Source organism: Salvia splendens, chromosome 1 (genome assembly GCF_004379255.2).
Source record: "Salvia splendens isolate huo1 chromosome 1, SspV2, whole genome shotgun sequence".
NCBI classification, from domain to species: Eukaryota; Viridiplantae; Streptophyta; class Magnoliopsida; order Lamiales; family Lamiaceae; genus Salvia; species Salvia splendens.
This window is the reverse complement of record NC_056032.1, coordinates 25,861,445-25,878,753: the sequence shown is the minus strand read 5'-3', so window position 1 is coordinate 25,878,753 and position 17,309 is coordinate 25,861,445. Positions and strand designations below refer to the sequence as shown.

The 17,309-nt window shown below is 40.4% G+C and overlaps 2 protein-coding genes across 3 annotated transcripts; both read left to right on the top strand.

Annotated features, from left to right (window-relative positions):
- Positions 1–1,063: 1,063 nt before the first annotated feature.
- LOC121759874 lies at positions 1,064–2,117 on the top strand. The gene is made up of 2 exons (XM_042155486.1): positions 1,064–1,256; positions 1,405–2,117. The coding sequence occupies exons 1-2, from the start codon at positions 1,064–1,066 to the stop codon at positions 2,115–2,117; spliced, it is 906 nt and encodes a 301-aa protein (XP_042011420.1).
- Positions 2,118–11,623: 9,506 nt separating this feature from the next.
- On the top strand, positions 11,624–16,137 carry LOC121745796 (U-box domain-containing protein 33-like). 2 transcript variants are annotated; one of them, XM_042139751.1, is made up of 8 exons: positions 11,624–11,941; positions 12,038–12,156; positions 12,833–12,939; positions 13,549–13,759; positions 13,838–14,098; positions 14,328–14,879; positions 14,981–15,700; positions 15,795–16,137. In XM_042139751.1, the coding sequence occupies exons 1-8, from the start codon at positions 11,731–11,733 to the stop codon at positions 15,990–15,992; spliced, it is 2,379 nt and encodes a 792-aa protein (XP_041995685.1). In that variant the 5' UTR covers positions 11,624–11,730; the 3' UTR covers positions 15,993–16,137. The 2 variants fall into 2 exon arrangements, with proteins under 2 accessions (XP_041995685.1, XP_041995690.1); XM_042139756.1 differs by having other exon boundaries at positions 14,981–15,641; positions 15,795–15,930.
- Positions 16,138–17,309: the final 1,172 nt, after the last annotated feature.

Here is a 17,309-nt window from a genome sequence, read left to right as displayed (position 1 = left end):
CATCTGCTCCCTTGGAGAAAGTGAAGTCTGCATCGGTTCAAGAAGAAAATTATTCTGGTTATGGACCTCCAGGAGAGCAGGATTTTCAAGCACGGGTGAATGTTGTTGGGAACTGGAATCAGAATAGTAACTGGAATCCTTGGAAGATTAAGGATGCCCCATGGAGGGATCATCCCAATTTCAGGTGGGCAGAGCCGAACACAGCTCCACCACCACCACCAGCTATCACCTACCAACAGCCACCAGGGCTGAGGTATCAACAGCTGCCATCTATCAGTTATCCACCACAATCTGAAGGGCCAACCCTGTGGCAAAACAGTAACCATGATGGGTAGAACAAGTGGAACAACAACAGGGGACAAGGAAACCAACCGAATTAGCTGAACCAGAATCAAAATAATCATATGGTTTCTTACGTTCCACCTCATCAGAGAGGATATCAGAATAACAATCAGAACGTCTAGTCACAACAACACGGTAATCAAGGGCCACATGGGAGTTTCCATCATGGACAGGGGTCTACGTCCAATAATCCACCGGGAGTTAATCCGAACCAGTCAAATTCCAAATTGCCTAAGCACATAGATGACTTAGTGGGGGATTTGATGAATTCTCAACAGCACATCCAGGGGAATATGCAAGCCAATAACTATCTGGTGCATCGGATACAGGATGCCCAACAAGAGCAGAGGCGGCTATGGATATGTTTACTAAAAAGCTCTCTCAGATGGCCACAACGTTAAATGAGTTACGTGGACATGATGGTCGGATCCCTGCTACTGTCAAAATGCCTAATAGAGCCAATATTAGCAAAATCACTTTGCGATCAGGGAAAGTTTATGTCGAGCCCTTAGGAAGGGCATAAAGAGGAAGCGAAGAGTTAATCCTGGAAGGTAATAGAAGAGATAATCATGAAGAGAATCCTCTGAATGAGACGGGAAAACCACTACCTTAGTTAGTTGACCCACTACCGATTGATCAAGAAGAGGATAAGCCAATTCAAGAAACAAAAAGGTGTGAGGGTGAAACCTCCAACGAAGGATCAAGCAATACAGTCAAGCTCATGAAGCCTTATCCATACAAGAGAGAGCCCAAGAGGCAGAAAAAGGATCCGACCGATTTCATGGAGATTTTTGCCAAGCTTGAGGTCAACTTGTCTTTCCTGCAAGCACTGAAGCTACCTTCGTTCAGCAGGTTTATCAAAGATTTCTTAGCTGGAAAAGCAAAGGCCGATGGGAAGATCGTGATTGGAGAAAGTGTATCGGCGGTAATCCAGAAGAAGAGACTTCCTTCCAAGAGAACTGATCCTGGGATGTTCACTCTACCCATCATCACCGGAGATGTTAAAAATTGAGCATGCTATGTGTGATCTCTGAGCTTCTATTAACGTGCTGTCTTTCTCAGTTTATAAGAGACTGACTGGAGTCAGACTAGTGGATACAAAGGTGGTCATCCAGCTCGCAAATAAGTCATGTATCAGTCCCGAAGGGGTATTGGAGAATGTGTTAGTGAGGGTACAAGATTTCCTTTACCCTGCAGATTTTCATGTGATTCGTATGACAGAGTCTGAAGCCGGTAAGTCAAGTGGAGTATTATTGGGGAGGCCATTCTTGCAGACTGCAAAAACTATAATTGATGTAAGCGATAGTACAATTTGCTTGGACTATCATGGGGAGAAATTCACTTTCAATATTGATGAAGCTATGAAGAAACCATTGTATATTGAAAAACTGCATTCTTTAGATGTGATTTACCCATTAGTCCAAGAATTTCTTGAGACTGAACTTTTGCAGGAGCAACGTGCAGCTGCTGAACTGAACAACTCAATTGAAGGGGAAGTCGCTGAGTGGTGCGAGACACTTATGACACAGAACTTGACTGATGAGGAGATAAATAATGCAATAATGGGGTTTTGTCAGAAGTCAAATTCTACTAGATCAAGTGACCTCGCCCAACTGAGCAGTATGGAGAAATTACTAGATTCTGGAGAACTTGCAGCAAAGAACATGGAAAAGAACCCACTACCTCAAGACGCGATCTCACCTAAGAAGGAGCTGAACACATTGCCTCCAGATTTGAAGTATGTTTATCTGGAGAAGAAGAGACGTTTCCAGTAATCATCAACAGCCGGTTGACCGAGAAACAAGAAGGGGAATTGCTGGAAGTGTTGAGAAAAAAATCAGAAGGCTATAGGGTGGACTTTGTCGGACCTAATGGGCATCAGTCCTGATCTCTGCATGCACCACATCCATCTTGAAGAGGATGCCAAGGCCCACCATGAGCAACATAGGAAGTTAAATCCTAATATGAGGGAGGAAGTTTTAAAGGAGGTTCTTAAACTGCTAGCTTTGGGAATCATCTACTCTATCCAGTACACATGGTACCCAAAAAGTCTGGAATACAAGTAGTGAAGAATGACAAGAATTAGTTGGTGCCAACGAGGTTGGTCACAGGTTGGAGAATATGCATTGATTATCGGAAATTGAACGAAGCTACTCGAAAGGATCATTTTCCATTACCTTTCATTGACCAGATGCTCGAGAGATTAATAGGTAAGCAGTATTTTTGCTTCCTAGATGGCTATAGTGGGTATTTACAGATATATGTGGATCCAGAAGATCAGGAGAAGACAACTTTCACATGCCCCTTTGGAACATATGCTTACAGAAGAATGTCGTTTGACCTATGCAATGCACCAGGAACTTTTCAAAGGTGTATGATGAGTATTTTCTCTGATTTGTTGGAAAAATGCATCGAAATTTTCATGGACGACTTCACCGTCTATGGAACTTCTTTTGAATCTTGTCTTGGAAATCTGGACTTGGTGTTGCAAAGATGGCAGGAGAAGAATTTGGTATTAAATTTCGAGAACTTTATGGTCCCCGAAGGGATTGTCTTGGGCCATGTTGTCTCAGAGAAGGGTATACAAGTCGACAAGGTTAAGGTGGAGGTGATTAACAAACTGTCATTTCCCACTAATCAAAAAGAGATACATGCGTTTCTGGGACATGCTGGGTTTTATAGGAGGTTTATCAAAGATTTTGCAAAAATTGCTCATCCGTTAACACATCTCCTCAAAAATGATGTGGAGTTCGTATTCGAAGAAGCATGCCAAAAAGCGTTCCAACTACTGAAAGATTGACTTGTTTCAACCCCAATCATTAGAGCTCTTGATTGGAATCACCCATTTGAGGTGATGTGTGATGCCAGTGATTTCGAAGTGGGAGCAGTTTTGGGTCAGAGAATCGATAAGAAGAGTTACGTTATTTTCTATGCTTCAAAAACTTTAAACCAAGCCCGGAAGAACTACGATACAACAGAGAAGGAAACGCTGGCCATTGTGTACTCCTTTGAAAATTTTTACCTTTATCTACTTAGTTCCAAGATTATTGTGTATACTGATCATGCATCAATCAAGTACTTGTTGGCGAAAAAACAGTCAAAACCCAGACTGATCTGTTGGGTACTACCGTTGCAAGAGTTCCACTGGGAGGCGAAAGATAAGGCAGGAACAAAGAATAAGGTTGTTGATCATTTGAGTAGAATAATTCAGGGGGGGATAAGGAGGATATTCTCGATGCTTTTTCGGAAGAACATCTGTACTATGCCAAGGGATCGACTATCTTGATCAATCTGAAAGATGTGCTCGACTCAACTGATCCAGAGGCATTTTTGAATGAAGTAAGCAAGAAGCAAGCTGAGCCGTGGTTCGCTGATTTGGGGAATTATTTGGTAACTGGAGAATTGCCCTCTACACCAGAGGTGACTAGAGCTCAGAGGCTGAAGATCAAGAGCGAAGCCAAGTACTCCCTTCGTCCCTCTGCAGTAGAGGAGTTTCATTTTGAGCACTCGTTTTGAAAAATGATAATAAATAGTTAAAGTAGGGATAAAGCAAACTAAGAGAAATAATAATATAGAGAAAACTCTTATCTATATTATTTACTCTCTTACTTTACTCATTCTCCATTTTAACTATTTATTATCATTTTTCCAAAACGAGTGCTCAAAATGAAACGCCTCTACTACAGAGGGACAAAGGGAGTACTACTTTTGGGATGACCTGTACTTGGTGAAAATGGGAGTTGATCAAGTCATTAGGAGGTGCATCCCTGAGTGGGACCAGGAAGGCATATTGGTTAATTGTCACTCTCTCGCCTGCGGCGATGATTTTGGTCCAAAGAAGACAACCAGGAAGGTTCTAGACAACGGCTTCTATTGCCCGAATCTGCACAAGGATGCCTATGAGTTCTGCAGGAGATGTAGCCGATGTCAGTTAACTGGGGGAATTTTGCTAAAGATGAAATGCCACAAGTGCCTATTGTGGTTTGTGAGATCTTCGATGTCTGGGGGATGGATTTTATGGGCCCCTTTTTCCTTCATCTTATGGGAATTCTTACATTCTGGTTGCAGTAGATTATGTGTCCAAATAGGTGGAGGCTAAGGCAACTGTAACCTGCGAGGCTAAAGAGGTCGTAAGGGTTTTGAAATCAACTATTTTCAGCAAGTATGGAATTCCCAGAGCCATAATCTCAGACCAAGGTACTCATTTTTGCAATCGCATAATTGAAGCTCTAATGAAGAAGTACGGGGTTAACCACCGTTTGTCCACCCCGTATCATCCGCAAAGCAATGGTCAAGCAGAGATTTTGATCAGAGAAATCAAGAGTATCCTAGAGAAAACAGTAAGCCCTTCGAGGAAAGACTGGAGCAAGAGGTTGGACGATGCCTTGTGGGCCCATCGTACCGCTTACAAAACTTTGATCAGCATGTCACCATACAGACAGGTTTTTGGAAAAATGTGTCATCTTCCTGTGGGTATTGAACATAAAGCTTACTGGGCAGTCAAGGAAGTGAACATACAGCCTCAAGTTTGTGCCGAGGAAAGGAAACTCCAACTGCAAGAGTTGGAAGAACTTAGACTAGAATCATACGATGCAGCCATATGGTATAAGGAAAAAACTAAGATGTGGCATGACAAGAACCTGCGGGTGAAGGAGCTGCAAGTCGGGCAGAGAATTTTGTTGTTCCAGTCGAGACTTAAATTGATGTCTGGGAAGCTGAAATCCAAGTGGACAGGACCTTACACCATCGTCGCTCTAAGAAAGAATGGGGCAGTGGAACTTCAGGGAAGTGACCCAAACTCTGCTCCTTTTATGGTTAATGGTCACCGTGTGAAACCTTTTAGGGAAAACTCAGAGGTGCGCACAGTGGAAGAAATTCCACTGTGCATACCCGACGTCTTCGCCTAAATTGATCAGTTAGTAAATGTTCTAGGTGATCCACTTGATCAACTGAACGAAGCATGTCGAATCATGAATCGATCAAGTGAATATCTAGAATGTTTACAGACTTGTAAATAGTTAGTGTCTTTATAAGTTTCAAAATGAAAATTCGAACAAAGTGAAAATTCTATAAAATAGAAAAAAATATTTTTGGGAATTTAGACTGAGTGGATCAAGCTATACAACGTGGCCAATTACAAGACTTTAATTCTTACTTGATTCAGTTGTCTGGATTCCCAAGTTTCTAGATAAGTTCTTTTAAGTTTCAGAAAGGGGTGACCGGCACGTGTAGAGAAAAAAGGGGGAAAAGTGGAGTTTTTGGAGGGAAATCGAAAGGTCGCGAATAGAATAGTATTATTTGAAACCTCCATACTCCACACTTCCAGCTACTCCCCAAAGTTCTCACCATGATTTTTCTCTACAGATTCTGGTGAAAGCAAACCCTAGCTCCTAAATCCACCATAATCCACTGAAGAAGATGGAAGGAAAGTCACAGAACGCTTCAGGAAATGCCTCCGCACAAATAAATCACCCCAAGTCACCAGGAAGTTGAAAGGTCGGGAGCGGTTCCCACAAATAAATCACCCCAAGTCGTCGAAAGTAGCCGGTAATCCACCTTCACACTATCTGTGGAAAATTTGGAGAGGTTGATCCTGTCGCTGAAACCCGATGTGAATCATACCTTCTCCACCATCGACCGGCGATGCCGAAGTCCCGGACCCTCGTAGTGAGGGAACACTGGAGTTAAACGATGCTGACAGACAAGGGATGATGAGATTGTTGAGGTAGTAGAACAAGGAGAAGAAGTTGAGCAGGAGTTGCACAATTTTGGCCCAATGGAAGAAATGGCCGAGGAGATGGCGATTCCTACTGGTGGAGAGGTGGAGGATGTTGAGGTGAACGCTGAGAAACATGGAGTTAAGGTGATTGTTACTTTGGAAGCAGAACAACCATTACTTACCGCGGAGGAGGTAGAGAGAAATCTGGCTTTAACTATGTCTGATGCCGAAAGAATGGAATTGGATGTTGGTGCACAAGAGTTTGAGATAGGTACGACGATGAATGAAAAGGAGAACCCTACTGAGAGGGTGGAAACAAGCCCTGCTGAGGGTATTGCAACAAGCACAACAACATCGGATCGTAGAGAGGTGGTGATTGTGACGGATGAGGAGGACGAGACTGAAAAGGTGCCTCACAGCAATGAGGCTATTCAACCAGAGGCTGCTGTCATCCGTACTTATCAACGGAGGCCAGCTATAGAAGAGAGCTCAGGAAAGAGGTCTGAAGAGGAACAACCGAGGGAAGCCCCTAGACAGAGAGCAGGGAAGAATGTGGATAGTCCATCAAGAAGTGCGGTTGGAGCCTCACATCGTAGAAGGAGAGTCCTGATTGATGAGGAACCGGAAGAGGAAGATGATGTCATCTTCACACCTATGGACGCACAACCTAGTTTTGGGCAGCCAGACCTGCCTGCTGAAGTAGAAGACAGTGAAAAAGAAAAGAGAGAGCGGAAGCGAAAGAGGAAAGCCATCGCTACCTAAGTGAAAAAGAGGCCAAGGCAGGCCTCAACAACACATGGATGATTGGCGAGCTAGGATGGAAGGGTTTTTGGAGAGAATAGCCCTAAACACTGATGAGCAAATGAAGATGTTGTCTACCCACACGCAGCTGCTGATGGCCTAGACAGAAATGCAAGTAAACCAACAAAGGGATATGAGGGTGGCAGTAGGCGCCCTGCAGCAGATGGTGGCCATGATGAGCAGAGCATTCCATCTGCAGAGACAAGGCGCACCCTCATCCTCAGCACAAGGAGCAGGCAGCAGAAGACCGACAGCAAGGGATGAACAAGACCCCAGGGCAGCTGATTCCAGGAGGGATCAGCCAAGGAAGTGACTACAACCCCCCAAGACCAAGTAATTTTAGTTTTTGTTTATAGTTTCTGTATATATGTGTGTCTGTTTTATCTTCATCACACTTAGCCTGGTGCCCAGTCTAAGTGTGAGAAGTTTATTGCCTTGTTTAGCCCGATGATCGGTCTAAGTGTGAGATTTTTTTATTTGATAATAGGGTTTTCATGTTTTTTAGAGTGTTTGATGTTGCAGCACTTACTCCTCTTTTCCACTTTATCATGCTAGCTTGAGGGCAAGCTAAGATAAAGTGAGAGGGGGGAGTAGTGTGGAGTATTTGGAAAAAAGCATGACTTGACTTATTTATGAGTACCTTTTGAACCTATTAATCATCTGAATCAATTAAGCAAAGCATGTCGAACCATAACGTGATTAGTTGATAGGTCAGTTGGTAGGATAGTGAGTCAATTGAACGAAGCACTTGAATCAGTCTCTATGTGTTTGTCCAAATTGTGTTAGGAAAACATGAATGAACTGACAATAACAGAAGGCATAAAACCCTTGGTGAGAGTGAATGAAGAAAAAAGTGCATGTTGAATTGTGAGTCCCCTCTTTCTAAAAGTAAGTTGAAGTCAGTCTAAATGAAGTGAGAACGATGGAAGAGCCCATACTCTTAGCCAATTGTGAAGCCCTCTAAATGTGAGTTAGAAGCCAGAGTAGAACACTTTCTACTGAAGAAAAAAAAGAGAGAGTGTCTGCCACTTGATGCTGAGAGGAAAATGATAGAGGCTAGTAAGGACTAAAGGCAATAGGAAATAACTAGTTGGGCCTTTTTCTTTCGAATCAGATGAACCTGCATCATTGTAAAGGCACCCCCTAGTGACCCAATATTGAGCCTACATTTGAATGCTTCTTTCTTTTGAAACCATAAGCCTCCATGCCATGTGAGTGAGGGGATAGAATGGAGCAGCTAACCGACCTGGGGTAGAAGGGACCGAAAGAAAGAGTTATAGCCAAGCTGGTAGGAAAAAAAGGAGAGAGAAAAAGGGCAGGGAATTATAACCTGACCCAGAAACAAAAAGAGAGAGAGAAATAAGTAAATATAAGGTAGGAGAAAATTTACCTGACCCTAAAAAAAGAGAAGAGACATCGTAGGAAATGATGAATAATGCCAAAATGACTAAGGGATATTGTCTTTATGTGGGGATTTTTTAAGATGTAATAGGGAGGTTGTTCCAATTTTGTTTCCAAGTTCACATGTCCTTCGTTGTTTTCAAGATTTATCTGAACTTAGAACCCATAGGATCCTTACCTATTTACATCATAACCCCTGGCCCCATTATAACCTTAAGAAAGACCTTGAGGAACTAATCTGTGCCAAAAGAACTCAAGCATCAGTGGTGGGGCAAAATGAATGAGTGAATGGTCCTAACATATCTGGTGAGGAATGAGTGACCGAGTGAATCCAACAGTTGTCTAGAGTAGGGGCTATCTTGACGAACTAATATGCTGATTAGACTGAACAAAGAGGAGGGGGGAATTTGAGACTGCAAAGTATTTGGAATGACCTTAAGCTTGTGGGGAATATTGCCAGAAGTTGAGCTAGTTTCAAACATGGAGATGTAAATATTTGTTTAAGTGTTGCTTGTGTGTGTTGATATCGGTTGAGTGAGTTTAGTTCGTTTTTTATTTTCTAGGAGTCGTTCAGGGACTCATGCATGTAACTTGCCCTTTTCTTGTTGTTTTTTCATACTTGAGGACAAGCATGGTTTAAGTGTGAGCAGTTTGATGGGGCTCGTTACAAGCATGGTTTTATAGGGGTTTATTATACTAACCGGGTTGATAATGTGCGAAAAAGTGGTGAATTTAAGTGTGCATGAGCTAAAAATGTTGAAACGGCAGAGTGTAGGAACAACTTTATCAACTCGGAAAGTAGCAAAAAATGGCCAAAGCCGAAGACAAGTTGATCAGTTGGGGACAAGCAATGGAGCCTGGCTAACCAGTAAATTGATCAAGAGGGATCTCGCCATAGGAAGACATGAGATGATGAGTCATAGGAGAGAGAAGAAAGATGTTATCTCAAGGGCATTAATGTCAAATCAGGATGAACTTACCCTAGGGATTTGTGTCCAAGGTCATCCTATATATAGTGGAGAGAATGCACACAAGAGGAGTTTTTTAGAGAGTCCACCATCATCATCCTCAGTCACTACACACTTAAGTTCATAACATGGAGAAATGAAGCTAGGAGCCACTAGAGTCGACGTTCTACCACTATATCCCTCTATTCTTCCTCATCAAGGGAGGAGGGAGCTAGATCTGCCAAGAGCCTTTTCATCGTTTGTGTTTCCTTACACCCCGAGGGGTCAAAACATTGTTACTTTGTTTTTCCTAGTTTATCTTTCCAACTCTTAGTTATTTTGATGTTTTGCTTTTAAGTTAACTCTAGTTACTTTTCGTTTGTTGATCGATCTATGCATCTGAGTTCAGAATTATGTTTTTGTTTAAGTTATGGAAGATCGTTTATGAAATGGAGTTTTTAACGCAAGTTGATTTGGATCTGATGTTCTCTGATTTCGTTTCTTTTGCTTAGTTTTAGTGTTGTTCTGAGTTGAAGTTAGATTTGCATTATTCAGTTGTTTAAGTTTAGATCTGAGTTTGATATGGAGTTTGCGATGCATGCTGGTTGGGAGTTGATGATTTCTGAGTTAGATTCTGTTTTGATTACTGTTCGTCGTTCTGTTTCCGATTTCTCGTAGTTAGATCTGAGTTTTAGTTCGTCAACTTGCATGAGATTAGGATAGATGTTATAGATCTGCTTTGTTTCTGTTCGATTCACATGGATCTGTGTTTAATTTGTCTGTTTCCTGTTTTCATGTTAGCTGCTCTGTTTAGATTTACCGTAGTTGCTTTCATTTAGTTGCTTAGCGGAGAAGAAGGTCGTAATTAGTTAGAGTAGCAGTCTCTGTCATCTTTTCATTGTTTTCAGCTTTTAGTAATTCATTAGTTTTGCCAGTGGTCACGATTTACTTTTTACAGGAGTACCTTTCCATCCTTAGTTAGTTGATTAATCTAACATGTTACTTAGTTTCGAGTACGTCTAGTCTAGTTGATCAGTTTAGATTAGTGAGTTGATCAGTTTAGGCGTTGTGTGTGGCCGCTTGAGAGAGAGTCGGATGCATATGATTCGAAACCTTGTGGATGCGAGAAGGGTGTGGGAGGGAATCCTCAAGGATGGTGTGGTTGAGGGGTTCTTTAATACTTCCATGCAATTTAATGAGTGGTTAGTGCATCACGCTAGCTCCAAGATTAGAATGAAAAATGGGGTGCGATGGTGCACGGTCTTTGGAATTGGATGTTGGCATATTTGAAAGAGAAGATGTGGTTTTGTCTTGAATGGGGAATGACTGGAGTCGGTAAGTGTCAGCTCTCTAGCCATTATCATGGCGAAAAATATTGATGATGCACGACTTGCTACCATAGTAGATGAGAAAGTTCCTAGAGGGCCGATATTAGTTTCCTGGAAGCTCCCTTCGCCGAGTATATTGAAACTAAATATTGACGCATCTTTGGAGAGTGAATCGAGACAAGCGTTTTTGTGGTGGCGTGATTCGGGATGATACGGGGCAATGGAGACATGGATTTGTCATGAATATATCAGGGTATTTTCTATTCTTTTGGCTTAAATTTGGTGTATTTTCCATAGATTGGAGCTTGCGAAGACACTTGGAATAAGAGTGTTGATGATAACTTTGTAGCAGTTGCTATGATACTGGGAAAGTTCGAGGTGCCTGTTAGTTGCAAGGCTGTAGTGGGAAGGATTTGTAAATTAATCTTAGAGTTTGACTCCGCAGTGGTGCGCCATGTGCATCGTGGGGGGAATTTTGCGGCGTACTCGCTTTGCTCGGGGGTACATGCTTTGGATCAACCACCATCATGTCTTAATATTTGGCTCCTTCATGATAGATTAGGCATTTCATATTGTTGTTAGTTTATTTTGAACTCAGGCTTAGCTGTTTTCTTTACCAAAAAAAATATAAGTGAAATGAGTTAATGGAATATGAGATCCCTTTGACTAAAATAGCAAAAGTTAAATAAGATACTTCATCCGTCCTATAATAATTGTCACTCTTTTCTATTTCGGTCCGTCCAATAATAATTGTCACACTTCATTTTTATCATAAATGGTAAGTATGTCTCATATTCCACTAACCCAATTCAATCACATTTTATTATAAAACTAATATAAAAAAGTGTGTCCAACATTTCACTAACTTTTTCAATAATTATTCTTTATATTTCTTAAAGCTTATATCTATACTAAGAGTGACAATTATTGTGGGAGTATTTATTAGCAAAGGAGACGCGTGACTCCAATGAAAAAAAGGACGATATTTCAACAATTTTGCTTAATAATTTAATTAGTTAATGTTAGTCGTCCGAATTAGAACTAAAAAGTCAATACTTTTGACTCGAAGAAAAAAGCAATGTCAATTTCATTGAAAAAATTGAGATCATCCCCAGAAACCGACTTCAGTCGGTCTCACAATCTCCCCAAAGAAAACAGTAATTCACTCACATTTTATCTTCGGTGATCAACGATGGCGGCGCTTCTGACCCAGCCACCACGCCCGACTGAAGATTTTTATTCCGGCTTCTCCTCACCTGTGATTTCTGACACCGTGTATGTGGCGGTTGGGAAGTCGGTGGAGAAGACAGCGGCTTTGCTTCAGTGGACTTTCAGCATGTTTCCGGGGCGGGAAATTTGTTTGATTCATGTGCATCGACCTTCTCCTCTCATCCCAACTCTGTGTAACCAATTATTTTATTACTAGTATTGTTTTTTGTGTGTGCTCAAACAATTATTTGAAGTTATGGTGATGTTGCTTCATCTTTAATTTCTTGCAGTGGGTAAACTACCAGCTGCTCGAGCAAGTCCTGAAATCGTAGCAGCATTTAGAAATGAGGAGAGAGAGGAGATGGACAAACTCTTATCTACTTACTTAATGACTTGCACCAGATCAAGGGTATATTTCTTGGGCGCCACGGATTTGATTTTATGCAGCTTTATTTTGTATGTTGAGTAGAGAGAGTAAAGTAAGAGAGAATATAAAGTAGAGATAAAATGTTTTTCCAATTTTAGTAATGAGTCATTTTGTTTGGGACAAACCAAAAAGGAAAGTGGGTCATCTTCAATCAGATGGGAGGGAGTATAAATTTACGACCCTGGAATCAAATGTTAATAAGATATGACTCTTAAAGTCTGCTTGCTTATATAGCAAATGCTTTTGTCATCTTTGAGGCTCATGATTACTGATGATTAATTTTATATTTATGTTCAATTGCGTTTTTCTCAAAATCTTGGCTCGTGACAATGTATCTTGGCCCGCCTCCATAGTGACAAGATTAGACTGTATCTCATACTCTCATGATTAATCATCTCACCATCACCCCCGTGACTAATTTAATCCTAGACAAATGTTATTGTAGCTTATCCCATATTGTTTCTCGCTGTTATCTTGTTTAACTAACCGAACGCCACATCTAGATACCAAGTCATACAGCACTCTCTAACAAATTGAATTGGAAACCTCAAACTCTCATCGGATTAGGCTGTGCTTCAGCTTTCAGTTTCAGTACACCTTAATTGCATTCGCACAAGTTACAATGACCTCATTTGAATTGAATTCCATTTTTGTGTAGGTTAAAGCAGGCTTTATTATTGCTGAAGCTGGCGAAGTTCAGAAGGGAATCCTGAATTTAGTAAATCTGCACAACATAACGAAACTAGTTGTTGGAGCAATCCCAGAGTATGTTTGTCTTTCTTCATTGTTCAAGTGGTATTCATCGATTGTTGACTTCTTGAAATCATTTTCTGCGTTTTTGAAGATTGAGAAGGGGTCATCGAACCTTGGTCAAGAATTTTATGTGTCACTGATCACTTCCGATGTCTGCCTTCATTTTGTATTTGTTGATCTCACAAAATCATATATGACATTTTATCAGTCTATTTTGGATACTATCAACTGCCAATATTCCTTTAGTTATGGTCTTGTGTGTGTGTGCTCTAGTAATATGGGAAAAAGAATTTTGATCACCTTCTACTCCTTTGTTTCGAAAAGATGTTCTATACCCATTGCAAAACAGAAAAACCATTTTGTACTCAACTTGCACACCACCATTTCTGTATTGGCCTAATTAGTTTGGGAAAATGACTCAACCGCTTGTTGTGATGACTTAATATGGAGTCCTGCAACTTGAGTCATAATGATTCAATATTTTTCTCATCCTGATGGTTTGTAGAGTAAAGAAAACCTATATTTTGAAAAGCTAGGTACAGCTCATGGACTTGGATAGGTAAAACTTCCATGCTTTCAAAATTCTTTTTTGCTTATACTTATGCCTAATATTTGATCTAGTTTCATGAAAGGGAAAAAAAGCTCCTGCAAGGCCTGTCATGTCTCAAAACATGCTCCTTCTTTCTGTGAGATGTGGTTTGTTGACAAAGGAAAGCTGATCTGGACTAAACAAGCTTTGACAAGCGTACGCATTCATCCACCCAACTGTCAGTTAGCTACATCCTTTACCGAGAATTTTAGATCTTGCTCCTTAGACTCCGTCCAGAATGAGGTTATATTTTGTCATAAAGTCTCTTCAGTTCTGGTTCAGATAGGATATTATGCTGACATGGGGAGGAATCATGTACAGGCAGAATGTGTTAAAAGTTCATTTGATGTGCTGCATAGCCATAGCATGTCATCATCAATGAGCCTAAATTCCTGCATGGGAAGCACTACTTTGACAGGACCAAGTGGATCTAGTACTTTGAGAGCAAAGTCTGAGGAAGAGAAATTGTGTATTCAGGTTGCAGAATTACATGGTGAAGTCGATGAATCAAAAGATGAAGCAAATCAAGAGCTCCTGGAGCAAAAAACGGTGGAAGATGAGGCTCTAAAAGCAATTAACAAGGTCTTACTAAAGTTGCTAAACTTCATTCTCACAGTGTCTTCCTATCATAATAGCAACTATTGTAATATGTGCTACCGCAGACTCTTCATGGCGAGTGTGATAGTTCTTATATTTTTTGCCACCTCACAGAGTATTGATACCTTGAAACTGAATCGTTACAGCCCTATTAGAGTTTTGATGTATCTTGGTTCTGTATATGATACCTGAACATCTTTCTCTGATCTCTTAGGTTAAAGCCTTGGAAAGTGCTTACTCTAATGAAATGAAACTTCGAATAGATGCTGAAGATGAACTTACAATTGCAATTCAAGAACAAGAAATGCTACTTAAAGAAAGAGAGAGAATATCTCAAGAGTTACAGAGGACCATGCGGAATATAGCTGTCCTGGATAGTCGTGCACATGAAGCAAACCGCAGACGTGAAGAAGTTGCTGCTGAGTTGAAGCTCATTCAGGCTTCCATTGCTACTTTGCGGAAAGAGAGGCAGAAACTTCAGATTCAGAAGACTGAAGCTATGAGATGGCTTCATAGATGGAAAAGCCATGAACAATGTGAAGATGAAAATGAGAACAAACTTTTTTGTTCAGTAGAAGATGTTTATGAAATGCCGGAATTTTCATTGTCGGATCTGGAGGCTGCTACATGCTGTTTCTCAGAGACTTTCAGCATTGGCCAAGGAGGGTACGGCATTGTGTACAAGGGGGAAATTTTAAATAAGACTGTTGCCATCAAGAAGCTCCATTTGTACAATACGCAGAGGCAACTAGAGTTCCACAGAGAGGTAGTTCCTTGTGCCTCTGATACCCTTCCCCTCTCTCTCTCTCTCTCTCTCTCTCTCTCTCTCTCTCTCACTCACTAACCCTCAATCCTTAAAATATGAAGGTTCTATGTCTCGGAAGACTGCATCATCCTAATATCGTGGATTTAATTGGAGTATGCCGAGAGTCATGGTTGCTCGTTTATGAGTATTTGCCCGGTGGTAGCCTTCGAGAACACCTGTTGGAAAACAACATTAATGCCCTCCTCACCTGGAAGGTCAGAGCACAAATTGTGGCCGATATTGCAAGTGGCATTTTGTTCCTGCATTCTTTCAAACCTAAAAAGATAATCCATGGAAACTTGAAACCCGAGAATATCCTCCTGGCTCCTCAAAACAGATGCAAAATAAGTGATTACATGGATCATATGCTTACGGCTGGCCAAGCTGCTCGGTGCCCTAGTTTTCGGGGTTGTTCTGGATCCAGTGGTTGTTTATATACCGATCCTGAAACTCATCGAACCGGAACACTGACCCATAAGTCTGACATATATTCATTTGGAATAATCACACTTCAGCTAGTTACAGGCAAAACTCATGGAGGTTTAGTTGGCGAGGTACGCAGGACATTATCACGAGGCAAAGTCGAATCTCTCTTGGATTTTTCTGCAGGAGAGTGGTCAACATATGTGGCTCGAAGGCTGGTAGAGTTGGGGTTGCAATGCTGTGAATTGAACAGTAGGGAAAGACCGGAGCTTACTTTATCGCTCGTTAAAGAGCTGCAGTGTATGCCTTTCTTGGAAGAGCTGACAGCACCATCTTTTTTCTTGTGCCCGATTCTTCGTGTAATTAGTGTTCTTTAAAGACCAAATAAAATCCAGAAAACTTGTGTTATTGCCTTCTTTCTTGTATGCTCACATTAAACCGGTCTGGTTTCAGGATATAATGCATGACCCTCAGGTGGCAGCAGATGGGTTCACCTACGAGGGAGAGGCGATACGTGAATGGCTAGGAAACGGGCACGAAACTTCACCAATGACGAACGCAAAGTTAAGTGATGTAAACCTAACACCCAATCATTCTCTAAGGCTTGTTATTCAAGATTGGATTGCAAATCTCAAAATCAGCTCAGGATAAATGTTAAAAGGTTCCATGTTACTCAGGATGTGCATAATGTATAGACAATCAAGAGTTGCTGTGATTATTAACAGAGTATCACAAAAGCTAGCTAATTTACTTCTAAGATGCTGAAAGCCTTTGCTTTAGTGTCTGAATTCTCTAACCCGTTGCTGCTAATTATTTAATTATAGGCATCATCACATAAAGCAATAAATTTGAAATGGAATCTTGGTAGTTGCATAGAAATATATAGCTCCTTGGCTTTTATTGATTCATCAGAGTCATATAGAATGATGATACCAGTGATCAATTTGATTTACCAGAAGTAAAGTGTGCATAAACTCAACAGTTTATAATATGCATAGAAACCTGATGAATCAGTGAAATCTATCAGCAGTGATCCCATATGATCTCAAACAGAGTAAGCAGTCTTCCTTCCAGCTGATATAGTCTTTCAGTTCCTTGTGAAGAATAGTCTTTGTTGGAGCCAGATTCTGTTTAGAATCAACTATAGGGCTTGAATACCCGGGCATAGTAGGTATAAGAGTACAACACATTTCACTTTATATTTTTATGGTTTTTAATGAAATAATTTGTTATTTATTATGTTATTTATAAAGTGGATGATAATTAGAAAAATGAAAAATCAAGATTAAAATTGAGGGGAATAATAATGTGCAAATTAGATGTATAACAAGTGGTACTCTTGTGGATGACCTAACATAAATGTCTCATATTTACTATTCTTACACTTAATTATTACATCAAAAATTAAAAATTAATAATATTTTATTGTGAAACTATAATGTTCCCTTATTTAGGACAAAATTTATTTGTAAATATAACACACTTAGGAGATACATGGAGTAAATAATAAGTGAGGCTTTCTATTTCGATGACTTTATAGAAGAAGTTGCAATTATGGTAATGAGTGCTCAGACTCGAAGGAGTAGTTATGAATTAAAGCATCTCATATCTTAATTAACATGATTGTTAGTACTATCTGAGAAGAACAAATTATTGAGGAGCATTTACAATGTGTTCCCAAAAATCAGCTTCAATATAATCTAATTTTTCAGTTGTCATGTCTATTTTATTCATTTTAGCCACAACACTTGCAATACAGTCGGACTTAATTTTAGCTCCATTTTTAGCCCCAACTCAATTTCACATCACATTTAAAAAAGAAAAACTACTTCATATTACTTGAAAATAGGAAAACTAAAATTAAAAGAACTACATTTAAAAACTAAAAAAACCACAATTTAAAAACAACTGACTAAAAAGGAAAAAATTGGGACACTTCCCGGATTTTTGTATGGACACTTCCCGGAT

Excerpts from the sequence above, each read along its gene's own strand:
- LOC121759874 (XM_042155486.1), top strand. The coding sequence starts at position 1,064 with ATGAAGCCTTATCCATACAAGAGAGAGCCCAAGAGGCAGAAAAAGGAT. Across the intron at positions 1,257-1,404 it reads GAAGATCGTGATTGGAGAAA|TTTATAAGAGACTGACTGGA; the intron begins GTGTATCGGCGG and ends TGTCTTTCTCAG.
- LOC121745796 (XM_042139751.1), top strand. The coding sequence starts at position 11,731 with ATGGCGGCGCTTCTGACCCAGCCACCACGCCCGACTGAAGATTTTTAT. Across the intron at positions 12,940-13,548 it reads GTTGTTGGAGCAATCCCAGA|TTTCATGAAAGGGAAAAAAA; the intron begins GTATGTTTGTCT and ends TATTTGATCTAG. Across the intron at positions 15,701-15,794 it reads TCTTGTGCCCGATTCTTCGT|GATATAATGCATGACCCTCA; the intron begins GTAATTAGTGTT and ends GTCTGGTTTCAG.